The sequence below is a fragment of the Rutidosis leptorrhynchoides genome, unplaced genomic scaffold (assembly GCF_046630445.1).
Source record: "Rutidosis leptorrhynchoides isolate AG116_Rl617_1_P2 unplaced genomic scaffold, CSIRO_AGI_Rlap_v1 contig241, whole genome shotgun sequence".
NCBI lineage: Eukaryota > Viridiplantae > Streptophyta > Magnoliopsida > Asterales > Asteraceae > Rutidosis > Rutidosis leptorrhynchoides.
The window spans coordinates 57,024-84,120 of NW_027266490.1; the positions used below are offsets into that span (position 1 = coordinate 57,024).

Below are 27,097 nucleotides of genomic sequence, written 5' to 3' on the forward strand. Positions count from 1 at the left end.
TTACCATAAAGTTCTTGCTCTCTTGGATCCAATATGTGTAGAAGAAGGGCTAATCTCTGGAACTGTGAAAGCATCATCAGACCATCTTCTTTGATTGCCTAGTTTCATGGAGTTTGCAGCCTCCTTGTAGACGTAATAATCAGCTGTTTGAACACCACCAAATCCAATTTGTGAACCAAAGAAGAGATTATTGTTGTTGTTGTTATGATGATAAACAGGATTAGTTGTTGCTTGAGGAACATAAATCCCCATATCATCCGTTGACCAACTACTACTACTAATCTTGTTATTGCTTTTCTCAAATTCATAATCCCCAAATGGGAATTTCCCATCATCTCCTCCCTGCAATTCAAATTTTAGAAATCAAAATACGAATTCATGAAATCCAATTGGGGGTTTTTTGAATTGGAAAACAAAATTAACCTGAGTGAATCCGAATGAAGCGGAGGAGAAGTCGAGGAGATCCTCTACATGCCAGCCTGGCAACATCTGTAAATACTCCGATATGCTGCTCGTTGATGAAGAAATTTCATTATTCCCATTGACGAACATATCTTTATTGTTGACGACGGTTTCTGTAGTCGTCGTGGTTTTAGTAGCTGTTGTCAAAGCAGAGACGACGGTGGTTTTGTCGACGACGGACGATTTAGGATCAGGGACGGTCAAATCACAGCTGTTGGTTTTTGAATCGGACGGTTTATAAAGGCAGGAGACGTCGGAGAGCTTAACGCCGGTAAGAAGATAACGGTTATGTTTCTTCGTGAGCTCATTAGCTGAATGGATCGGAATATCACAATCACTACACAAAATCGCCCTGTCTTGTTGACAAAACAATAAAGCTCGTTTCTCCTACAAAATCAAATTCAATTCATTCAATCTCATATTTTTACTATTTCAATTCGGAATCATATGAATTATTGAATAAAGGAAATTAACCTGACAGATGTCGCATAGAGGGAACTGTTTTGAAGAAGGATTGAGAAGTGAGAAGCGTTGATGTTTGGAGGCAAGCTTGTTGGCGTGGTGGACGCGGTGGTCGCAGCCGTCGCATAGGGCTGCCTCGTCGGCGGTGCAGAACACCGAGGCCTGGTCTTTGTTACAGACGTCGCACTGGATCTTCATGATAGATTAAATTAAGAAAGAAGATAGAGAGAAAGGCAAAGAAGGTAGAAGAAAGAGTGATGATCGAATATATATTACTTGCATTACATTATTGAGCATAATACTATAGTATAGAGTAAAAGATATTTATTATACTATATAGGAGTATATAATAATATTATAAATATATTATAAATATGATATTCAAAAAATAATATTATAAATATATTCTATATCCGTCTTAAAATAAATGGAGAGTAGTAATCATCGATGAGAGATTACTTAAAAAAAAAAAAAATTTATCAAAGGGAGATTAATTGGGAGAGTGACGGATGAGGGACCTTTTCCCATAACATAACAACAACATGTCAACATGCTCAATTTCTTCGATATTGTTTTTTGGCTGGGCCATTATTCCTTTTTCCTACAAATAACAACTAAATTATTTATCCAAAATATAAATCATCATCGAAAAAATATTATTTTTTGTCTTAAATTATATGTAAATATTTAAATTTTAATATAAATTATAAAAATAATGATGAAAGTAGAAATTCGATAAATATAATTTTAATATATAAAAAATATATGTATAATATTAAAATGTGTTGAAAAAATTAATGGTAGATAAAATGAAAAGAATATATTTTTTAAAATTTAAATTTATCAAATTTATATATATTTTATAAAAAAAAATACATATCTAATTTGAAATGGATAGAATAAAAAATTTTAATCGATGATGAGAAGATAACTAAAAAAAACGATGATATTTTAAGGGAGTTAAAAACAATGCTATCATAGAAATTAACGCCCTCTAACGAGATATAATATAACGTTCGTAAAGTCTGGTTTGTTGTTCGAGCGGTTTGGATTGCTTAATGAAAGGAGAAGACGATTAGTCTGGGAAATATTATATCAAGATAGTTCTTATAAAAAAATTTTTAAGATTAAATATAATATAAAATTGCATCCATCTTTCTTTCTAAACTATTTAAACATCCTTATTTTATTCTAAAACTTATTATTACATCCATAAATTAAAATGAGATTAAAAATATATGTTAGTGAGCATGAAATGATTAAAAAATCATCTTTTATGTTCCTCTTTTATATTTTATAATTATTCAAATAGATCTTTAATATTTCTCTTTTATATTTTATAATTATTTGCATTTGAGAAAATATTAAATGATAAAAAGAGAGAGATGAAGGTTTAATTTCAACTAAAGACAAAATATAAAAAAATAATCTTATTTGATTATATTATAAAGTAATCATATAATATTTGATTTTATTATTTAAAAAGTTTATAACTAAAAGCTTATATTTTTATTTTATCTCAAATAATAAAATTTCGCCAGACTCTCAAAATAAAGCTTAATTAAGTTTGGTTTCATAAGTCCATATGTACGAATTAAATTTTAATTAGAAGATTACAACAAATATATTTTTCAAATATATTTTTTATTATTATGAGATAATATCATATATAATCTATCCAAATATTTTCTATTATTATGAGATAAAATTTATATTTTATTTTATTTTCTAGCACGTTCTGATCGTCTTCGACATCTTTATATATCCGTCATGCTATCATTTTTATCGAATATATATATATGTATATATAATATAACCAAATATTGTTAGAGATGATCGGATGATGTGCTAAATAAATAAATAATATAAAATTTAAGTAAGTTAAGATATTTCAAATTTTTTTCATAAAATTACCAATATTTAAGATTACATTGGTGTATATGGATATTTCAGTCATATTTTATAAAATGATAGAAGACTTTAGAAATTTCTAACGATCAATTTATTAAAGAATGTTATAATAAGTTTAAAGATAAAATAGAGATGTTTAAATAATTTTTGATCTTATTAAAAAATGTTATAATAAGTTTAAAAATAAAATAAAAATATTTAAATAATTTAAAAAGAAAGATGGATGAAATTTTATATTATATTTAATATTAAAGGATTTTAATATTTTTTTTTAATAAGTCTCGATGAAAGTAATGAACCAAGGAACAGAATAATGGACATTTTCTTTTTCTTAATACTCTAACAATTGACATTTCCTTCGACGCTTCCAGTCTTCCAATCTGTCATCTGGGACCGCTTATACACACCTACCTTCTTATAATACTATAGTCAAGGACTCGAGATTGAATATATATAATACCATAGATTTCAATAACGATGTTTAAGATCCTTATATATTATTTGCACAACAAAAAAAAGATCTTTATATTTTTCAAAAAGAGAAAAAAAAAAAAAAATCTTATTGGAGTATAAAGTTTTGGAAGTGGACGTTATACCAACATTATAATTAAGCAAAATTTGACATTTAAATATCCTTTTAATCGGTGATTTGGAGTTTGAAAATGAAGAAAATTACGTTAAGAGATTTCCATAAGATGTTTTTTTCTATAAATCTAATACAAATTAATACAAATCTATTCTTCGAAAATCGAATCCATGATCTTTCAGAAAAAAAAAAAACGTTTCAACCATTGAGTCACACTCATGCTTACCCATCATAAAATCTTTTTTTAGAAAATCAATTGATTTTTACTTCAGTCGCATATAGTATAAGATTATGATTATTGATTATGCATGGTTTTAATTAATGAAAATTGATTTTGTGACTAATAAATTCACTTATAATTAATCTAGATCAAGTAGAGTGAGGTTTAATTTCATCTTCCTTCCGTATGAAAAAAGGGAAAACACAACTCTACTCTGTCCGCAATTGGAGCAATGGGGACCTCTCTTAGAATTTACAAATGGGGGACATACATGGGCTGCCTTTATATATAGTTGTGCACTTCAATAACCAATATATATATATATCGATATTTTTATCAGTCGTAATGGAGATTCGTGTCATCAGATATATAATGGCATGGGCAGCCTCTCCGATGGATCGAATTTGTATAATCACATGAAAATGCAACTTTAATTCAGCGAAAGCAGTTATATATGTACGACATATATAACCTATATAATATATTATAAATACTACAAGGTTCTAGATATTTATCAGAATCGATCAATCAGAATTAAGCTGACTAGCTGTCTCACATGCACGCAATGAGGATATCAAATAACATGTTATGTTTTGTCCAACTATTTTGAATTATTTTGAGTACTTATTAAGTTGTTAATTAATGGTGATCGATTTGTACGTAGGTGAATAGTTTGATCATTTAATTATAAGATTTAGCTTGTGAATACTAGCTTAATTAGAATGTAGGAGTTTAGTTATAATAGAAATTGAGCCTGGAAATTTACCAAGTGGCATGTACTTAACTGAGAAAATAATTACTATTTGTGATTAAGTATATATACGGTTATATACACATGATCTATAACTCATTGCGTTGTAGGTTCTCTAAGAGAACCGATATAATATAGCAGAAGCATTAATTAGTTACGTACTATAAGTTGTTGAAAATAAGCATCATGAAATGAATGCAGAGCATAAAATTGGGATCTTGCATAAATTTTTTTTTTTCCCACACAATCAAAGAGGTTAAAAGGTAATTGTATTAAGCCAAATCATTGTTTGCTTCATTCATCAGAGAAGGTAATAATTCTTTGACCATCACATTTGAGATTTGTTATGTTATGGGCAAGGAGATTATTTGATTTTGGTATATAAAAAAAAGAACACATGATATAAAAATGATAGCTATTGATTTAATCTACCTATGATATCCGGCTATGCCAAGAAACTACGGCAAATACTATTTATATCGTTAACCCCCAAAAAATGCATCGAATTCAAACAAAGCATGTGTTTAACTACATGATTTTGCATAAACACTCCTGTTTAAACTAGAGATTAACTAATGAATGAAATTTACACGGTACCTATACATATATAACTTCTTACTTAGAAAAAAGGAATCTAAATTATCCTCTACCTAATATTTACAGCTGTGAAACTATTTCCCGCCTACTCCAAGTAACTTGGATGTGATTGGGTGGGCTTTAATAGCAATCCTATGTAGGTTGGGCCTTACAAGGCTCATCCTCTTTTTTGTTTTGAATTAACGGCTTAACTTTCCTTCGATCAATCAGCTGTTTCTTGACAAACGGCGCCATTTAATTACTCTTTCGTTGATTATCAGTTAGGGTTGCTGAATACATGATCTCAAATATCATTATAGAGACAGACAATGAAAACGAAAAACGAATCCAATTCTATTCATAAATACAATCAGGCAATATAATCCAACCTTAACAGCTGTTATGTCAATACAATCCAACCTGAATTATTATTTTCCCAATCCATTCATTGTACACTTCAACTTGCAATGTCTCACAACCAAAGTGTTGAAAGTCCGTGGAAATTATTACATTTTGTGTTTAAATGTGTTGTTATAAGGCCATTTCACAATTTCATTATATCTTTAAAATGGTGGTAGAAACGATTAAAACTGAAACAAGAAGCTTCTTATTATCAAATCTACTAGATCAAATCCAATTTTTAAAATCGAATAAGATTGAGTTTTAGTCAAATCCGATTCAATCCGTCCATTCACAGGCTCTATTTATTTTGATTTTTGAAATGATTATATTTGAAAATAGTTCTCGTATATTTTTCATCTTTCAAATTTTTAAAAAATAAATAGAATATTTAAGTTTCAGGTCTTTGTGTTGTACAAAAACACATCTGGAGATTTTTATATCAAAAAAAAAGTTTGAAAGTGTCTGTGTTAAAAGAAAGTTCGTAAGTCCCTCTATTATTTTATCGTCAAAATTTGATGATGTGGCACATACATGGTGGACTTGTAGATGGCATGTTAAGCCCATACCTTCCATCTCGAATTCATTCTGCCAACAGAACTACTAACTTAGCCACGTGGCCCAAAAACTTTCGTCATTTTATTTTGGGTTTGGGGGTTTGGAGCATTTGATAAATTAGAATTCGAAAATTGGATTTGCTTCGTGGGAGAGTGAAGGTGTTGGCGATGATAGACTGAGAAGTCCGTGATCGAACGCAAAGAGAGGGGGGAATCCAGCATGGTTGGCAAGAGGAAAAAATGATTACATGTAAGGAAAAAATGATTTCGGTTCAATAAAATATTGTCTACGTGAAAAATTGATTTGGGTTCGATAAAAATAGTTTCGGTTCGCCACACAATGTTGAAAATTTTCCGGGTCATTAAATGGGGTTATTAGGTCGAAGGGTAATGGGCTTTAACGGAAAAATGTTGTACACGGCATTTACAAATCATCCACCTTGGCACCACATCAGCACTAGTTGACGGCAAAAGCATAGAGGGACTTATATATGAACTAGTTTTTTTTTAACATACGACTCTCAACCAGCTTTTGGACCTTCAGACGTACTTTTACCCGATACTGAGACTTAAAATTTAAATATTTCAAAATAAATATATGAAACTTTTCATTTTTTATTTTTTATGAAGATAATGAAAAATTGGATAAACTGGATGGTCCTCCAGAGTCTTCAAAAGAAGAGTCCAGACTATTTGCTCCTATGTGTATATATAGATGTATAAGGAATTAAGGAGTACATGAGAAATGGAGTAGGAGTAAACCCAGTAGAATTGCTATTTTTCATGTAGTTTTTCATTGAACAGAACCTTTTTTTTTATGAACATTGAACAGAACACGACTGACACAATATGTTCGGCCAGGGCCAATGATAATAATATTCAACCTCATTTTTATTAAAAAATAAATTACATTCCGAAACTTTTTTTTTTCCAATGATTTGAAAGAGTTGCATAAGAAGTAAATACTAGTAAAACAAGAATACTAAAAAAAAACATTCATCTTATTAGTAATTAGAGTGAATTTTCGATATTCAGTCTTTTTTATTACGAGGGCGCTTGTTTTTGCGCATAGCTGTTGAATCGTCTTTTCGGAGGCTTCTTTTTGCCTTTTGACTTGCTTTCTGATCAGCCGGGAATACATGATGGTTGGAAGGGATTTCTAAATCTTCATTTGTGTTCAATTCGCAGAGCCCAAATTCTGGGAATGCCTTGGTGAAGCTGATTACAGGTTCCTTGGAAGACTTGTTGAAAACCTCCAAAAGATACGCTTTTAGTCTAGGCTCTTGCAGATCCATGTCCGGAAACATTGGAACATACTCCCCAGGACTAATCTGCATACAAATTATACAGCCCAAATTAGATCACTAAAATTAATAAAATCGTCTAAAATTTGTTAAAAATCAATCAAATGAAAGCATGACAAAGTATATAAATTGGCCCATTTCATGCAAACAAACAGGAAAGTGCTATGTTATGTATATGTATATTCTTTTTTATTGTAAAAACGATTGATTAAACAAATATGGTCGTTTTTTGCATGTAAAAAATTAGCATACTATACGTAAGTACGATGTCGAAAAAAATACTTCTATATATAAATATATATAAAAAATAAGGAAAAAAAACACGTCAACAAATATGGATTTCAAGGTATTCACAAATTAATTCCTGCTTATAAGCGATGTTTCTTTTTTTACAAAAAAGAAAAAGAAAAAATGACTCCAAATCACACAGATGTCCAGGAATGGCAAAAATTAAGAGACTAGAACCCCCGATCAAGAATATGTGTTTACACACTCATTCATGTCAATTGAACTTAACCATCAAATTAAGGCCCTTAATTAATTATTATATGAATTACACATGATGTATGCATAAGCATTCACTGAAACATCCTGTACTGATCGGAAGATAATTGGATCAATTGAAAAATAAACAGATAAATAAAATTAATGTATACCAACAACAAATTAATTAAAGCAGCATAAAAAAGATAGGGCTTAAATAAATGATAGGAAGAAGAAAAACATTACATGATCACCGGTACTATTAATAATAATCAAAGCTTCTTCGTGGTCTCCTTCATAATATGTCAAAGGTTCCCACACTGGAAATCCATTACTCATATCTAAAAATGATTTTTCCATTTGTCTCGAATGTGAAAGGACAATTCTTTCAAAAAGGAAAAAGAAAAATTATCCTCGCAGGCAGAGAATACCTGAGTTAAATGATGTAAGTTATGATAATACGAAGAAACACTTTGTGATGGGGTTTTATTTATAGGACATAATATTATGATGGGGTTTTTTAGTTTTGGCGTCAAATGATTTTGTCTCAAGAATTCAAACAATTTTAGGAGACTTTTAAAAAGAAAAAAAAAAAAAAAAACTTAACTAATTTAGACTAATTTTTTTGTAGGAAAGTTGGACTGATTTTCTGAATTTGGATGGTAAAAAAAATAACTGCAGAAAAACGTAATAAAAATATTTGTGCTTGCCAAATTATATAGGTTTCTACATAAAAAAAAATACAGTTATTCTAAATGAATTTGGACCATATTCTGACTAAATTTTTTCCGTAAAATTAAATCAATACAACAAAATATACTACGTTATGATGAATTGAAATGAGCTGTCAGTTGCGGATACTACCAAACGGTACATCGGATTGCCTTAGTAAAATTATGGGTATCCTGTAATTTGTGATTTATCTTCCTTTATGAAGAGACGTTAATCTCCTACTTTTTTAGGCTTTCGAGAAGGGAAAAAAAAAATGGCAAAAGTAGCATATAAAAGATTACATGACAAATAAGAATATGGTGTATATAGTCACTATGACGTATATGGGACAAAGGGATCAGGATATATAATCAATTTAAAAATTTAGGAGTAAAATTAAACTAATTAAGAGATGATCAATAATAATCCAACATTTTAAAATACGTGATTTTTAAGATATTGACACAAAATAAACATAATTTTTAAGATATTGACACAAAATAAACGTAATATATTTTGATCGAAATTATATATGAAATTTTTTTTTTTATAAAATAAAACATCTAATCAAGGGAATAACATTTAAGGTCACTAAACTTTACACAAGTTACCAACTAGCTCCATAAACTATACTTACTGCCATATGGGTCCTTAATTTTTATATCATGATAGTTGTGTCGGAAAGACCCCGGGACAATGCTCTCAACTCCCCTCTCATAATCCAGGTTTTCCATTCTCAATATTGTGGATGAATTGGAATATTGAAAACGTTTAACAACTACTTTAATTAAAAAGTGCGAGAATTAAAAACGAGTAAATTTCAGAGTGCCGAATAAATGAACCATGCATGGCTATTTATAGGCGAGCTCTGACAGTTAACATGCGTAACTGCTCGCATGACACTTGACACTACGTCCATGAACCTCGCTAAAACTAACTAAGACGCAAATATCGGCGCGCATGCAAGGTGTCGAGAAAACTGCCCCCAACCGCCAAATACCGCCCAAATAGCTGACACTAACTGCCCCACGTGCTGCACTAAGATAATATTTGCCCCTAAATCTTCGGATGTAGTGCTCCCGCGTTGAATAACCGCCACCAAAATTCGTGTTTGGCTCGTGCGCGTGCTGATCAAGATCTTGGTAGATACTCATCGAGCCAGGCCGACAAACCACTACCAGGATTATATTTTTCTGCAACACTCTGCATGCATTCGACCTTATCGGACCTTTACTTCATCAATCCTGGGATCGTCTTCGGCGCAAAGGACTAAATCCAGGGTCTCAACTTGAGACCTCTCACAAATCTCCCCGATCAATCCTCGTTGGACGCGACCTCGATTCCTCCTCCGACGGCTGGTAGTTCACCGTCCTCGATCCTCCTCTCTTCTTCTTCTCGATCTGAAAGCTATCCCCAGGCGACCTAACTTCGGCTTCTCCCATCCTAGCTCCAATCTGTATCGCCTTGAACATCTCACAACTGGTGTGATGAAATTGCTCGCACAAGGTGCACCAGTTGGGACGAGAATGAACCTCAGGTTCTTCCCATTCTAGCTCGACTCGTTTCCCATCTTCTCCTCCGTTGCCAATGGCCAAGCTCGTATGCTTGGGCTTCAATCTCATCATGCTTGTCACTCTTTCCCCTTCAAACGAGGTTCTTTCTTCCTCAAATCCTTCCGCAACGGCCATGGCACTAGCCAAATCTTGGACTCCCATCTTTCTCATCTTCTCTTGAGCCCATGGTTTAAGACCCGCCACGAACTTGATAGTCTTCTCGGTGTCGGACATGGTCGTGGCATCTAGCATGATTAGGCGAAACGAGGACACATAAGTTTCGACGGAATATTGTTGACTACAGAAGTTGAGTAGTTCACCAGCATAGTCGGGAGGATATCTAGATGAGAATTCCTCTCTCAAGGCCCCCTTCAACTGTACGAATGAGGTGATCTCTGATGCCGTTCCTTCGATTACTCGTCTGTTATGTTTATCCCACCAATGTTTAGCATGTCCGGTGAGATAGGAGCTTGCGAATCCGACTTGTTCATGCCCCCCGACATACAAGTCCTAAAAATAATTTTCTAACTGAGTTAGAAATTCTTCAAGAGATGTCTTGTTACCGTCCCCGTCGAAGTAGACTAATTGGGGACCGGCAGTTTTGCCCACAACTCCATCCTCGTCTCCCCTACTTGTATCATTGGACGATGAATGAATATCTAGAAAATTCACCCACTCGTGAAGCTCGTCCGATTGTTGTTGAATGGTCGAGAGACGTTTCCCCTCTCCTTCAGTCTTCTCTCCATCTGAATCTTTTCGTAGCCCGGCTACGTCTGCTTGCAATGCGAAAATTGAAGCCCATATTGTTTCGCCGGATTCATCCATCTTCTGTTCCAGGATCCTCTCAACCTGCGTCATCTTCCCTTGCAATGTTGTAATCTGCTCCCGCATCCATTTTTCCTCCAGTCCCTCGCAAGATTTGCACCCGTCCGTCGAAGACTTCAAGTTGGAAGTTTGGCCCGTCATTCTTCCGTTGGGGCCCCTGTCCGTCGCAGCTCCGTTGTTCCCTTTCGGAGACTTCAGTAGAGGAGTACAGTCTGTCGTCATCTCAAAATGGTCCCTGTCCCTGGAGGCCTGGAATAAGATAGACTGATTTTAGGAATTTGGGTGGTAAAAAATCTGCAGAAAAACATAATAAAATATTTGTGCTTACCGAGGTGTCTCCATAATAATAAAAATAAAATAAAATTACCTTTATTTATTCTAAATGAATTTGGACTATTTAATGGGTATGATGAATTGAAATGAGCTGTCTTGCGGATACACTACCAAATTCGATACCGATTTTATTTATTTATTTATTATTATTTTTTTGATAAATTTTTTTTTTTTTTTTTTGATAAACAGATACGATTTGATTTAATTGCCTTAGTAAAATTATGGGTATCATGTAATTTGTGATATATATATATATATTAATTAAATTTGTGATATATCTTCCTTTATGAAGAGACGTTTGATTTCCTACTTTTTTTAGGCTTCCGAACCGAAAAAAGAAAAAGATTACATGACAAATAAGAATATGGTGTATATATTCACTATGATTAGGGATATATAATCATTTTCTAATAAAATAAGGACTAAAATTAAATTAAATTAAATTAAGGGATGATCAATAGCAACATTTAACTTTACACAAGTTAGCAACTGGCTCCATAAACTATACTTATTATCATCTGGCTCCTTAATTTTTTTATTATGCTAGTCCTTAAATGGTAAATCTCCGTTATGTTTGTCAGCATATCTAAAACTAAGGACCCAGAAGAACTCAGAGATGTTAGCAACTGTATAGTTCACGCACGGAGCCAATTCAATAGTACGTCTTCTTTCTTGTAATAATCAATTTATTCAATACACAAATCGTATACTGTAATAAAACTTGACATGAATTCTAATTTAGGAAAAAAAATTAATTCAAACAAATATCGAGCAAATTAAGTAGTCATATCACAAAACCTTACATGGATAGTTAAAGGATTACAAGTTTATATAACATAACAGGAAGATTACAAATATAAATCAACAACAATATCTTAAGTAGCAGAATATATATATAACTAACATAATTAAGTAATTATCAATAATAATTAATCACTCGAGAAGGTGATAAGTAGTGAGATCAGATCCAGTTGCTCCATTAATATTATTAGTAGAGAGCTGATGATGATGATTTGATGATGAGTGATGGAATTGTTGCATTCTCAAAGCAAAAATGCGAGGACCTCTAATATTCCCATTATCAATTACTTCCTCATAATCCCCTCCATCATTAAACACTAATCCATATTGTGGATCTCTTTCTCTTAAGCTCTATACCCGAAAAAAAAAAAAAAGATAATTAGGAAAAAAATAACCCATATGAGATTACATAATTTGTTTTATTTAAATGGGTTTATTATAATTAAGTAAATTAAATTACCAATTCATGCAAGAGATTCCTGTGAATTTCTTGGACATTTCTGACCTGCAAAAGAAGGAAGAAAAGGTCTGTTAATTTGGGAAAAAGGATTTTTCTAACACAAAATAAGCATTAGATTTTTCTGACTTGGGGTTGGACTTGTGAAATAGAATATACCTTTTTCTTGTAAGTTTCAGTTTGGTTGGCGATGACCTTGTACTGTTCATAGTCAACAAGGAACCAAAATAGCTTCATTATATATATAATAATGTGATTAAAAATGGCCAAAAAAAAATGTTTCATGTGAAAACTAAAGCTGAGTATAGTCATTAAAGTTCACAAAAAGACAGAAAAATCGAAATTTTAAATGGGATAGTAATTAATTTTATAAAGTCAATTATAAATTAAAGCCCTAGCTAATTACAAATGAATCAATTAATTACCTTGCGTTCACGAATAATTCTCAAAGCATTATCCATATCTTGATCAAGATTGACAAGCTGCTCAAAACTCAAATTGTTCAGATGCTCTCCCATCCTCTGCCTGTAAATTTCCACAAATTTTTTTTAAGTCAATTTCCACAAGTTAAATTTAGAAAATTTACAATATAAAAAACCGCATAATTAAATTATGACCGAATAATTACCTAATCTTCAGCCTCAAGTTTTTATTAACATCTTTCAGTTTCCTCAATTGCTCTTGCATCCTCTGTGTTAATATATAATCACCCATATTTTAGAGATCGGCTAATTAATAGCAGTAATAATATTATTTTTAATTAAAAAGGAAAAAAATAAAATAAAATATTTGGAAATGAAATTTTCCTAGTCCTACCTCATAGTGGGTGTTCCAAAGATCTATTCCCAGGGTCTTTTGGTACTGATCGAATAGTTGCTTCCTTCTACAAGACAAACAAAAATTAGTTTTTAATTAAAAACAGAATTATAAAATAAAACTGAAGGACTAAATTATTAATACTCACGTAATAGAAGGACTAATATATTCATGGAGTTTTCCTGTGCTAGAGAGCATGATAATGGAAACTTTAGCATCACATAAAACTGTGAGCTCATTAGCTTTCTTGAACAACCCATTCCTTCTCTTTGAATAAGTCACTTGCCTATTCGTTATGTTCTCGATTCTCTTGATCTGGATCTTTCCTCTAGCCATTTTTTTCTTTTTTTCTTTTTGAGAGAGAGAGCTTTCTCTTTCTATCTCTAGCTATCTATCTATCTCATGTGAGTGCTGTGAATGAATGAAAGCTTAGAAATTGAATGATGAGTTAAAGAAGAAGAAGAAGAGTTAAAATGGGAACACACCAATACTAAAAATGGAAAGATAATTGTCCAATTGATGAAAGCTTGTCTGAGGGTTTCATAAATTTGTCTACTGAGTTTCTTCTTTAGGTAAAGCGAATATTGGGACCATCTATCTTTTATTTTATTTTATTTATTTATTTATAATTTACAGAGGTTATTATTTTTATTATTGTTATTTATTTTGATTTGATCCGTCACGAAACCTCCGATTCCCCGTTTGTAATTAGTTAGGTTTACATTGTTTGACATAGTTTGTTTGATTCTTTCTTTAATTTGATTGACATAGTTAGCTTTATTACTTACTTACTTGCAAGTACACAAGACGGCTTGAAAACGTGTGATGATGACATTATAATTATATCTACCACCCCACAACCAGACACGTCCAACTCGATCGGCTTAAACTTAGCCGTCGCTTTTTCATCTACTATAGGTTTATAACAACTTATAAATGAGACTTTATTTTCCAAGTATTGTAGGTTTTCGTTTCTATTTATGGTTTAGGACTAATTTTATTCCAACTAGTATAAAGAACATGACGAGAATGACTCGCCATGAGTATTGAGGTTTAGTAAAATTTACGGTAGTCGAATTGGGGATGAGGTTTTGAACTTCTAATCCTGAAGGCTAGTTAGGTTTTATTCGGAATTTATCGGTAACTGACTCAGATCGACTCAGTCACATTTACTTAAATTAATAATTATAACAATACATCTTTTATCAAGAAGAGATTTGCTAACGATGAAAAAAAAAACATGAAACTACTAGCTAGAAAGTAAAATTTGGATAATTATACGCCTAATTAACACTATATAGGGGGAGGTTGATGGGTATTTTTATCCAAATTTCACTGTCTCGTCATGTGGAATGCCTCATTAATATAATTGGTCAGTATAGTTATGAGATTAATAAACTCAAAATATTACGTCCGTACACAATTATTATCGAAATATTCGTTTGGCGTTTAAAGCACGTCTCGTCTTACTCCAAACACTCTAACAAATATTACATTTTAAATATGTATGGAATTAGAGGAGCTTTTTCGGGACACAAAATGAATACTCCCTAAAGAAATAAGCAATAATATATTGATGGAAATTAAATTAAGGTTGCAAAACATATTTTTGAGATTTATTAATCTCTTGTTTAATTTGGCTGATTTCGAGATCAGGATGTGCTTTATTACTCGATGGTATATTTGGGTGCACGCATTATGCTTGCAGCTTGATGTGTGATGCTCATAGTGATAGGTATCGTAGTAGCTGAAAGGCCTATGTAAATTTGAAGATGTTAACGTTGTTGAGTTTCGAAGTCTGGTCATTCCAAAATCTCTCACCCAGTCTAATCAAAGTTAATTACTAGCTAGTACATTAATCAGTGCTGCCTTTTATCTGCCAAATCATAGACCTCGCCCTTGTTCAAGGATTTTCATTTTAAGTATTTAAAACTTCAATTATTTTATATAATTTTATAAACTACTGTAGTAATTACTAATTATCGACTTCCAATATTGAAAGAATAGCACTAAGAGTATACAATGAAAGAACGTAATCAATCATATAACTATTTCTTTAACTTGACTAATCGATTGCTAAAAAGTATAATTTCACGACACAAAGTGTACCAAATATAACAGACGAGTAAATAATACACTGACCAATGAACTTCCCGTCGGAAAAGAATTTAATAGCATTACCAATCTAACAAATTTATGCAACATTTGAGACGGTTGAAAGCAGAAACAGCTCTCTTTGTCACTAGGTGTCCACTTTGAGTTTACGAAAAACTCGTCCATTTCCTACTCAAGAGTTCCCTTCCCTTCAAAAGGCTGGCACAAAGAATCATCTGTTACCAATATAAGTCTTATTTCATTTGATCGTGCTCCCCCTCTTTCAACACAATCTCGTCTTCATTACCAGAAGTTTCTTCATTCTTTTGCCTTTCTGAATTGTTTTGCATCTCAAGTAGCTTTTGTTCTTCCTCGTCGCCGGTGCTCTGTTTTGGTGGTTTCTTGATACTTGTACTCTGCTGATACATAACTCCACCCACCATGCAAACCAAGAGCCCAACAGTTCCGATAAATGTTGCATGCTTGTCCCAAATGACAAAATTAATCACAACAGTCAATAGTTTGTTCACAATGCCAAGAACAGTAAATCCCGTCGCAGAGATTGCCCTCCGACAAGAAAACCCGAAAAAGGAAATGGCCAAGCCAAATAAGCATGATAAGCCTACTGGCAAAATCACTTGGAAGGAATGCCAGTCAGACTCTTCCGAGATTTCATGCTTTATCTTTTTCAATTCACCCATCATAAGAAGTTCGACAGGGAATAGAAGAAGGGCCTCGAGATTGTTGTAAAGGACAAGACCCCAAGTGTTGAGACCAATAGTCATAACAACATGCTTAATGTAGACAAAATCTATTGACATACTTATTAAGTAAGCTACTGCCCAACTATAAGCTGCCAACGAGAACTGATAATCCGTTAGAACATAAAGGACACTACCTCCAAATATGGTCGCAAGGGATAGCCATGTCTTTATTAATGGCCATGGCTGATGCAAGAAAACAGTCTCCCCAACAGCAACGAAAATCGGAACAGCAGAACGAAAAACAATAAAAGTGTCAACATTAGCATGGAGGAGGAGCTCACTGTTGGTAAAGAGAGAGAGGTAAAAAATAATAGCTGCTGGTAAGAACCTCCACATTGTCATAAGATCAAGCCGGTCATGTTCTAGAACCTTGAGCCAGCCACAAAGGACGACACCAAAAACACTAGTGAAGTATTGTAAAGCAGTCAGAGCTCCTGGGTAAGGGAATTTCATCACGGCCCACTTGTTGATTATTGAGAGCAAAGAAGCTGAGAGGCAGTATCCTGCTGCTATGCCATAGACAGAAGCTTGCTGGAGTAGTCCGGTGTACCATGTGTGTGGCGTGTTAATGGAGGTGCTTGCTTCAGAACTTCCTCCCTGAGTTTTGACACCTTCAGGATCTACATCCTTGGACATCTGAAACACAACAGAGAACTAATCACTAGTCACTAAAAAGTATATCTCATAGTTGAAATCAAGTATAGTTGAAAAATGTTCTTCCTTAGTTTGTTTCCAAAATTTCGAGAGAAGACAATATCAACAGCAACATCCCAAACAAAGACACAGCCTCTAAAGGGGGTTATAAGCGGTACTAGCTACTACCATTGGAATTTTATTCCAAACTTATGTACGAGGTTCAATCACTCAGAAGAAGGGATGCAAAAATCGGGCTGAGCCTGGCCCTTAAAAGGTCAAGTTTATAAGAAAATCTTAAATGAGATGTACAAGCACAACCAAAGTTGTCATATTCCTTTACCAGGCAGCATTGGTTAATCCAAACAAGAATTAATCACGACACTTTGAGAATTTAATTCAACAAACTTAATTGAAATCGATATCGTCACAAGACAACCAACAATACACTATTCAAATCCAGCTAAATTCTTCAAAGTCGGAAACTAAATTTATTCAACATCCAAGGTCTGGTTACTCAACAGCAGTGGCAATAATGTCAAACAAACCAATAAGTCGGATTAAACTGACCATTTCTACGACATTATAGTTAGATAAAAGATTAAGAAAATTAGCAATCTAAAATGCAGCTATTAATGACATCCGAACAATTAAAGAACAGTTCCAATCACACACGTACCGGTAACGGAATATCGAAAGGGACACACCGTTTTCAGGTACTGCGGGCGTCCCGGAAAGTCAACCGACGGTCAGCTTGTGACGGGGAACTTTTCAGGATCTCAGAATTGCATCCTAAACTGAAAACATATAAAACACTGAATCGTGCTAAGATAGTCGGGTGAGCTTAATTATAGTCAAATGCTATTGTTTCTAATGAATTTGATCAGAGGATAGGAGTGGAGATCAGCGGAGTGGAGAGAGTATCGATTCAGAGCTTTTTATTAGTTAATTGAAGTTAGATGTAGAAGAAGCTGAAAAGAAGGAAAGAAAATTACAGTGTTGGGATTTGATGTATTGATAAAAAAAAATAAAAATGGGCTTTCGAACAGAATTTGCTATTGTAATGTATAACATTTAGGCCTAATCTGTTGAGTGAAGTATGGTGGGCCGTTTAAAATAAAAAATTGGTGTGATGGGCCTTTTTAAATTTCACATGTGCAACGTCAATTTTGTATTTTTTTTTTTTTCTTTTTTCAATAGTATGAGATTTTCAAAATCCTTTTTAGTTACAACTTAGTACAAGCTTAAAGTTTTTTTGCTTGTTAAATAAGATCAGTGTCCATGGCTATTCATCGAAAACCTACTTTTATTTTGGGGAATATGAGATTGTACTCACAACAACTGCAGCCTTGGAAAAGAATCAAACGAACTCTTCTTCGAAATGCAAAATGCATAACGTTGCATCCAACATCTTATTGATAGAAATTTAAAGTTAAATCTACCATAATCTTGTAAGCAGCCAATTATATGCTTAAAGTGAAATTACCCTATATATGGTCGTATATGCTATACGCTCTAGATAGGGAGAAATCCAAAATTAAAGTACCCGATCCGATTACATCGTTGGGGTACTGTTCCGATCAATCCAGGACAGAATTGGAATGCCAAAATATCATTGGAAACTTGTATAGAACCCGTTAATTAATATATGTTAATTATATCCTAATGTTTTGATTTATTAATTATGTTTTATACATGCCTCAATTTATTATATCTTAATGTGTTAGGTTACACAAAAATTTCATTTTAATTTTTTTTTTTGTATCTACTTAATTATGATTATGCTTGTAGCATAATGTCTTATTTTTTAAAAATAATGTCTTTTGTGTTAATCATGATATATACTAATATTAATCAAGCATTTTGAAACATTCAATTTCAATTCTTACCATCTTTTACGATTGAGTTGAATGTACTATAGCATAATATTTTTGGAAATAGAAATTCTCGAAAACCCATTACCCGTTTTTAATAGGGATCCGGAAATAAAATTGTCATCCCGATAAGATAGTATTAGAGTACGCATTAAAAATTAAAGGAAGGAAAAAGAGAAGTCGATAATTAATGTTAAGGTATCCGACCCATTATATATTTAAAATTACAGCCTACACTATACTGATTTAATTTAATACGAAAAACTAAACCTAAAAGATTTTATTTTTTCATCGTGTCGAGCACATGAACATCCATGACCGGTGACCCCACTCTCTTACCTTTTCGCATTTATATTTTCGTAAGCTAGACCAGACTTCATGATTTTATCATTTTAGGTCTCATTTTAAAGGTTACTATAGCATATAGTATAAATATATTTTTTAAGTGAGTAATTGAATTTTTACATCAGTGTGACATCGCACTATGCTTTCATAAAGTTGGGAAGACAAAAGTAAATATTTATAAAAATTGAAGAACATGCATACATTATTTAAAAGCTTGTATAACCAAACTAAGAAAAGCTTTTAGATGCAATATTAATTAATAATAGTGGTCTATTTTCAAGCTTAGGTTCAGACTAGGAAGACCAACTCAATCATATTGAATTCGTATTTTAATTTAATTTATTTATTGTGTTTTTGCAGCTGCTGCCTTTTAGGCCAATGACGAAATGTCAGACCTGTGAATTAAGATAATTTAACCTGGATGACTTGTGGACAAATTAGCAAAATTAAAATTTTGATAAAAGAAACAAATTAATTATTAATTTGGTCTTTAATTCGAAAACAATGGATAAAGAGAGAGCAGACACACAACAAGCCAGGGTCATATATGTTGATTAATTACTCGTATTGTTTGTAGAATGTAATTAATAAAATCATGAAAGTGTCCTTTCCTCGAGCCCCTAGCTAAGCATAAAGTTTCGAACGGTAGTGATTTTCTAGACATATGAAAATAACTTTCAATCATTAATAAATTTCTTCTACTATGTTAGTAAATGAGAATGATATAATTAATGTATACTTAATTCATTCAAGTGATGTGCATGTTGAAATCGATTGATCAATATGATCATATTGACGAACAATTGATTAATATATGAATTTAATTTAAACGTAAAAAAGTTTGAAATCCCTTGTTAATGGAACTTGAATTTTGCTTGATGGGATTTTGTTGAAGTTTTGAGTAGTGAAGATAAGTAAACGGATTGAGAAAGATCGAAACAGGTGTTGGTGTTGCTTTTGGGTCAAGCTAGATAGGAATAGGATGAATATATGTGTACAGGTTGAAGCCAAAAATAAAATAAAATTATATACTCTACGTGCGCTATTTTTATGACCAAATCCGTTGTCTTTGCCTAATAGTTGCATGTTATCTTGAACGTAGATGTTGTCCTCTCATACCGAGCTTAATTGGTGGTCCACCATTCAAACAGAAAAATGTCATTTGTTGTTTGCAGGAAGCATGCACTAAAATTTCTTACCGAATATTGATACATGATGCAAATTGTGATAAGGATATGTTTGTTATTCTAGCTATTTTCTAATATATATAGAGACAATATAATTTCGATCGATCTATTTTGAATAGTTCATCAAAATATATATCAACATTTGTTAGAAGAGAGGGAAATTAGTTGGCACATAAGCTAGCAAAACTCAACATAATAATGTCTTATAAAATAAGAGCTTTTTGCATTCAAAAAACAATTTAGAGCATTTATATAGACTCAATCAATATCAATTTGGTTTTAGTTTACCTAAAAACAACACTCGTTTGGCTCGTACTTGCCTAAAGTACACAAATTGATCAAATCCTACCATTACAGTTTGACCCTCGTCACTTTCAACCATGATTATGATTCAGGACGGCTCACTCATTAGAATCCCTAGATTTTAAATCCAATGAAAACTAGACTTAGAGATGAATCGTTTGAGTACTCACCCAACTATTTTTGGATCCATCTTCGTCAACCTATAAATATTGCAATTTCGTGCTGTTTTCATCTCTAAAATCAACCTTTTGCCAAGGGATGAAAGGACGACTCGAGGTTTGGGTTTGCTTCCAGCTAAAACGACTCCTGGTGAACAAGCATGCGCACAAGGTGACCTTGCTCCACGGCTGTAGAAAACCGGAGCCTGAATGGGCGGTCTTGGCTCGAAACACCGAGGATGACCTCAAAGAGGATCATCCACAGTCAGTAAAAATATCCATTTGTGGGGTGGGAGCAGCTGACCATCAAACAGTAATTGCGGGAAAAAGAAACATGACAATGGTTCATCAAGGTTATTCTCAAAGAGCGAAAGAATCGTTGAATAAAGTAGAAAGAGTAAACTATCATTCCAACAAATTTTTCGTCGACAGTCTAGCATAGGGCTCAATGTCTTCTCCCAAATATTAGGCATATGGGTATATATATCTCACATCGACCATTAATCAAAGTGTGAATTGGTTTATAAACCAATCAAGAACACGCTATCATTGAGTTTAAACTTTTGAATAAACTCGTGATCATTCAAGATGATATCAAAAGCCTATTGAATAACGTCAAAAAACTTGGGCTTGCACCGTCAGCCCCCAATGATGTTTATACAACAACAACAACAACAATAACAACAAACCTCAATTCCACTGTGTGGAGTCGGCTATATGAATCCTCAACTTTAACCACAAGGGTTATGTGTAATTCACATGCCGTGTTCCGAAACATATATAATATGATATATATAGAAAATCATCTAATAAAACATAAAAACATATATAACTAGCACTAACCTATAACTAAAATATATATTCTAAAAATAAACCTATCATCTTTAACTAAATCATCTATAAACATCTGATACATGAATGACTAACCTTAATGATATTTATAATGCTTGATTAATGCCATGATCAATAATTAGATGTTTAAAAAAAATGAACTTTCGACTTCGGTCTATTATAAAAAAAAAAATTTATTATCCAATCGAAATCATAAAAATCTCACTATCAATATTCAATAATTTGCTTCTAATGAATATTTCTCTTTGTAAACCGGTCTAAGGTTAACATTAACAAAGTACATTTAAAAATACAAATCATTGCTCATAATTCATTAAGAAGAAATTAAAGTCAAATTTATTTTGAAATTCAAATAAATCCAATTTATTACTCCTTTAGATATCGTTTTATCATCTTAAATTTATTCAAAATTAAATATATCTAAATAATAATAATTTATATATCTATTTTTAAATAAATAAATACAAAACGACGTATATTTATATATTTAAATATAGATAAAATAATATTGGATAAATAATTAAGACTGCTAATATGAAGAGAAAATAAAACATAAAAGAAAAGAAGGAAGAGATGATGCGTCATTTTTAGACTCGTGACATCATCGCTTACTTTATCGGTCCCCGACGAGAGAGTGTGGTGGACAAAAGAGAGTCAACGAGAACAATATGCAGAGCGCAAGGCTCGAGAGTTTATAGCCGCAGAATAGTCCCAATTTTTGGGCCCCTTTCCACAAATTATTCATTCTCTCATTCATCTAACACAATTCTCCCCCTTCTTTTTTTTTAAACACATCTATTCTATCACTTCACTTAATTACTCCCTATTTTTCGTTACTAAAATTAATTTTGGTGCCTTGCCCTCTATCATTATGTCCAGTGAGTGTTTCATTAACTAGGCTAAAAAAAAAAAAAAGTCGTAATTAATTAATCTTGAATTGCATTGTATCGTTTCAAAGGTAATAATATATCAATACAAATATTTTGAATAATACTATTACTAAAACATTTGTTATCATTAAGCGTTTGTCTCTCCCGTAAACCGTAGTCGGTCTTCCATTAAAAAAAAATTACCCGAAAAATAATAGGAACAAGAAACAAGTAAAATATCGCCGTCATTTGATGCCCTGGACCGATTTTTACCAATAATAATACTCTAATTATGCAATTACTGACATTGTAGAGCTCTAGATATAAACCATGAAATAATGTAATTACCTAGAGTATGTAGTAAAATTTATGTTTACATTCTTCCTAATACTACACTACTTATAGCTTGAGTACCTAAACATGCATTTGTGATATGGTAAATTATTATTATTATTACTACTAATTTAATGGCGTAAACGCAATAATTTTAATTGAAATATTAATTACCTGGGGGCATGGATATTCATGAACATGTTTAGAATGTGGAGATTTGCTGGCTGATGTCGTTTCAGTCTAGTCCAGTTAGATACAAACATTAAGGACGTTGACCTTTACAGTAATTGTAATACCTCTATTTCGTGCAATTGCTATCAATTTTCTCCGTATATACTTTAGATTCGTTTTTATTAATTCCGAATTCAAATTAATTACCTAATGTAGATTAAATCTACATCGTCGAGATAGAGGGGAATGACTAACCAATTGGCACCTCTAGTTGGCTTGAATTACATTTTTCATAACTTATGCAAAATAAATATTTAATGGTCTATCTGAATAATTACAAGGTTACCTAAAAAAAAAGATTACCTAATTAAATTGTGACGTCAAAATATATACTCGCGTTCATTTTAATAATATTGATTAGATTTTTAAATTCAACAAATGATTATTAGGCAAAGAATTTAGACTGCAAAACGAGGCGTTTCGTACTGTCAATGAAAACCATACAATACATCCATCATCATTCATGTAGTATATAGAACATGGAAATGCCAAGATAATAAGCTGACTGGCATGCATAGAGTTGGAAGGAAGGACAATCTATGACCGTCTGATTTGAAGGATGGGAATAAGAGAGTACACGTGTCCTATGATAAGATGATGAGTGATGGGGGCAAATGAACGTGACGCTACAGTTTTCTATTTTCGGTAGATAGATTAAAAATATGAAAACAAAATTAATTACAGGAACGGTCAGAATAAAAAAGAAAAAGAAAAAAAAAAGTACTAGCGGGTTTTCCGGTGCAAGGACAAGTACACGTGGACAATTTTCCCACCGTCGGATTTAAATGCAACGGCGATGATAAGAAAAAAATTAATTCTATATTTAATGCAACTGGAAGAAGAAATTGTACGAGTTCCCAGAGATAGAGAGAGAAAATCTTCTCTCTAGGTTTTTAGATAGAGAGAGAAAGTAAGGGTTTTGTCTTAAACAAGAAGGGTAGGGTACTAGTGCAGTTACCATGGCGGCTGTTGCAGAGACGAGCTTTAATTCCGTGCCATAGAGAATTTAATTTAATTGCTGATTAATTAATCTTTTTTATTTTCTTCTATTTATATTTTCTTTTTGAAAAAGAAAAGAAAAAAAAGAAAAGCTGTTGAGATGAGGTCAAATGACCAGTCAATAACCCTAGATTAAAGAGAGTGTAGTGTATAGCCAGTCACTGATATGGATTTTGGGTCTAAAAATTGGGATTATGGCAGGTTTCTTCATAACAAGCAATAAGCAACAACACGATCATCATCATAAAGAAGGGAATTCTCCACACAACAATCTATTTCTTTACAGAAACGAAGAGATCTACAACAAAGGAAGCTTGGAGATATGGCCACAACAGTATTACAATCATCAACAGAATATGAGCAATATCTTCTCTACGTCGCCGTTCCACAACATTAACATTAATAATAGTAGTAATAATAATAATACGACGTCGTCTGGTGGTAATTCGAGAGGGAACAACAACAATATTATAAACTTTGCTGGTGATGACACGTCATCATCGAGGTCGGGGGGATTTAGGGTGATGATGATGAGATCAGGCGGAGGAGGAGGAGGGTCGTCGTCGGCGGGGATGAATTGTCAGGATTGTGGGAACCAGGCAAAGAAGGATTGTCCACATATGAGATGTAGGACTTGTTGTAAGAGTCGAGGGTTTCATTGTCAAACACATGTTAAGAGTACTTGGGTTCCAGCTGCTAAGAGAAGAGAAAGACAACAACAATTATCTCTTTTACAACAAAATCAAGGTCAGATTAATGATCATCATCATCAAGATCAAGATCAACAACAACAATTACAATTTCCTAAGAGACAAAGAGAACTCCAACTTGGTGCTTCTACCAGTTCTCGTCTTCCTATCACTACAACTACAGGTAATTATTAAACCCTTTTAATTTTTAATTTTAGAATAAATGGTGTTAACTTAGTAAAATTGAGAGGAAATTAATTAATTAGGATGATTTTTATTACAGAAAATGTACATTATCGCTTCATTAATTGCTTTGAAGCTAGCTGTAATTAATTCCTCAACATTTTTCTAATAGTGATCACAATTTTATTGGAGAATTTAATTTGATGAGACCCTTCTTGAAAGTTGTTTAAAATTGAATGGTTATCAGTCCACTTTCATATCACATGTAGTCACCCACCACTACTCACTACACTGTTTTAGGACAACTGTTTCTAAGTAAATCTTACGAAAAGATCATGTGTTTGTATGTATAAATTTTTTAAAAGAAAATTAAATTTAAAAGGGGAATGTCTTTTGTTTGATATTTTGTTTTGTATGGATTCCAAAATCTAGGGTTAGAAGTTGGCAACTTTCCATCAAGAGTGAATTCGCCGGCGGTTTTTCGTTGTGTGAGATTAAGCGCGCCGGACGACGCGGATGAAGAGTTTGCTTATCAGACGGCTGTCAACATCGGTGGCCATGTTTTCAAGGGTATTCTCTACGATGAAGGCCCCGAAGGCCGTCGTGGAGGCGGTGGAGAGAGCTCTTCCGGCGGTGGTGGAGGACAACACCTCAATCTAATTACTGCTGGACCCACCTCAACCACCGGCACGACCACCGTCACGACTAGCAATAATCAAGGTGGCATAATGCTAGACCCTTCTCTATATTCAGCTCCACTAAATGCTTTTATTGCCGGTACGCAATTTTTTCCACCTCCAAGATCTTGAAAAGGGGTTCTAATTTGACCAAATTAATTAAAACCCTAATTAATTGCTACTAGCTGCTATCTTCATTAATTTGTATTAATTCAACCTTAATGAGTAATGTAGTAGTTAGTTAGTAAGTAGCTAGTAGTACGTACTACTACTACTATATAGTATGCTACATTAATGTTCCTGTCTCATAATTTTAATTAATCTTGGATCGTCAACCTTCGAGCTTAGCATAGGGAAATGATGAGAAGAAAATTGTTCTTGTAGTATTTTGGATAATGAAAGGCTGTTGATGGATCTGATGCAATGATATGAGACATGTTTTGTTTTTCTAACTTCGATTCAGATTTTCCTTTTAAGTTTTTTTTTTTTTGAATTTAGTGTATTAGCATTTGGATGTGTGCTTTTGTTTTTTAATACCATTAGACCATGGAGAAATAAATAAGGTTTGCTTTTTTCTGTCTGGGTGCTGAGCTCGAAGCTTCTTTTTCAACCGTTCAGCCGTTTGTTTGCCGGTTATAAATGGGACTAAGAGGTTTCGTGTTTGGTTAAACAAAGAACTTTGAATGCTATACCCTTAAAAAGATAAGCAAAAAATATAAAATTGAAAAGATATCATATCAACGTATACTCTTTCATGCATTTTTTTTTTTTTGGACAATCTACTCTTTCATGCATTGGCTCTCTGATAAATGGCAACTTGAATGTTGCCTGCCTGCATTCACCAAAAAGTGAATCTAACAAAGGTTTAAATTCGCTTTCGTTCATGTGTCAGACAATCTCTATACTTATGTGAATAGCAGATAAAACCTTGTGTTCTTCAATATCTTCAAACTAGCCTCTAAAATACTCATTTTTAAAGATTTATGAAGAAATAAAGAGATATCCCTTTGATTTTAATAAAATTTATCTTTTCCTCTTGTCGAAAGATTTAAGTATAACTTTGTTTTATATGCCTACTATAATAAATATATCCAAAATCCGTTCTCGTAGGAGTCGAATTTGATCCTCACATGGAAATAAATGACTTAATTATCATTGGATCACGTCCTAATCGACAATTATCTACTCTTTTCATATCACAATAGATGATGTTTTCTAATTTTAAATTCATTCGTATAAATATGTAGCTAATCTATATTTTTCATTAGATACATATATATATATATATTTAGATGAATCTAAAAATGTAAAATTTCATCCATATAATATATGATACGGAGTATTAGCATAATTTTAGCTTAGTGTGAATGCACAATAATAGATATGAAATTTGAACTTATATGCTCGATAATAATAACTAACATTACTAAAAAAATAATAAAATATCATGCATTTTGATATTTTTATTGAATTTGATTGCGACCCTATCAATGAATGGAAAGCGTTGCATTCACATTAGACGTCAATGATTTAACGGGTGGCGCACTATTATATAATTGAATCTTAAGACGTGAACATGGTTCACCATTCTCGTATTTCTCATTACCGGAAATACTAATCATGTTTAATTAACGTTATTTCCGGATTTGGTATTATCGGGAATCAATTTTCACGCCTCTATTCCCGAATTTGGTAACAT

At 32.6% G+C, this 27,097-nt stretch overlaps 4 protein-coding genes across 4 annotated transcripts; 1 reads left to right on the forward strand and 3 right to left on the reverse strand.

Moving 5' to 3' along the window:
* On the reverse strand, nt 1-1,122 carry LOC139882197 (B-box zinc finger protein 21-like). Its single transcript, XM_071866561.1, has 3 exons — nt 937-1,122; nt 424-849; nt 1-342 (listed from the first exon to the last, which is right to left on the reverse strand). Exons 1-3 carry the CDS (start codon nt 1,120-1,122, stop codon nt 1-3), a joined length of 954 nt encoding a protein of 317 aa, XP_071722662.1.
* A 10,944-nt stretch (nt 1,123-12,066) lies between these two features.
* LOC139882191 (floral homeotic protein PMADS 1-like) lies at nt 12,067-13,549 on the reverse strand. Its single transcript, XM_071866554.1, has 7 exons — nt 13,356-13,549; nt 13,208-13,274; nt 13,020-13,081; nt 12,817-12,916; nt 12,551-12,592; nt 12,395-12,439; nt 12,067-12,285 (listed from the first exon to the last, which is right to left on the reverse strand). The coding sequence occupies exons 1-7, from the start codon at nt 13,541-13,543 to the stop codon at nt 12,067-12,069; spliced, it is 723 nt and encodes a 240-aa protein (XP_071722655.1). The 5' UTR covers nt 13,544-13,549.
* Nucleotides 13,550-15,555: 2,006 nt separating this feature from the next.
* Nucleotides 15,556-16,701, reverse strand: LOC139882192 (GDP-mannose transporter GONST3-like). The gene has a single exon (XM_071866555.1). It carries the CDS (start codon nt 16,699-16,701, stop codon nt 15,556-15,558), a length of 1,146 nt encoding a protein of 381 aa, XP_071722656.1.
* Nucleotides 16,702-24,043: 7,342 nt separating this feature from the next.
* On the forward strand, nt 24,044-25,530 carry LOC139882193 (protein EXPRESSION OF TERPENOIDS 1-like). Its single transcript, XM_071866556.1, has 2 exons — nt 24,044-24,722; nt 25,154-25,530. The coding sequence occupies exons 1-2, from the start codon at nt 24,044-24,046 to the stop codon at nt 25,528-25,530; spliced, it is 1,056 nt and encodes a 351-aa protein (XP_071722657.1).
* The last annotated feature ends 1,567 nt before the right edge of the window (nt 25,531-27,097 follow it).

What these genes read in the sequence shown, in the direction of transcription:
- LOC139882192 (XM_071866555.1), bottom strand. Translation starts at nt 16,701, where the DNA reads ATGTCCAAGGATGTAGATCCTGAAGGTGTCAAAACTCAGGGAGGAAGT.
- LOC139882197 (XM_071866561.1), bottom strand. Translation starts at nt 1,122, where the DNA reads ATGAAGATCCAGTGCGACGTCTGTAACAAAGACCAGGCCTCGGTGTTC. An exon ending in CTCTATGCGACATCTGTCAG is followed by an intron (nt 850 to 936) that starts GTTAATTTCCTT and finishes TTGATTTTGTAG; the next exon opens with GAGAAACGAGCTTTATTGTT. An exon ending in CTTCATTCGGATTCACTCAG is followed by an intron (nt 343 to 423) that starts GTTAATTTTGTT and finishes TTTGAATTGCAG; the next exon opens with GGAGGAGATGATGGGAAATT.
- LOC139882191 (XM_071866554.1), bottom strand. Translation starts at nt 13,543, where the DNA reads ATGGCTAGAGGAAAGATCCAGATCAAGAGAATCGAGAACATAACGAAT. An exon ending in TATATTAGTCCTTCTATTAC is followed by an intron (nt 13,275 to 13,355) that starts GTGAGTATTAAT and finishes TTTGTCTTGTAG; the next exon opens with AAGGAAGCAACTATTCGATC. An exon ending in CTGAAACTTACAAGAAAAAG is followed by an intron (nt 12,440 to 12,550) that starts GTATATTCTATT and finishes CTTCTTTTGCAG; the next exon opens with GTCAGAAATGTCCAAGAAAT.
- LOC139882193 (XM_071866556.1), top strand. Translation starts at nt 24,044, where the DNA reads ATGGCAGGTTTCTTCATAACAAGCAATAAGCAACAACACGATCATCAT. An exon ending in TCCTATCACTACAACTACAG is followed by an intron (nt 24,723 to 25,153) that starts GTAATTATTAAA and finishes TCCAAAATCTAG; the next exon opens with GGTTAGAAGTTGGCAACTTT.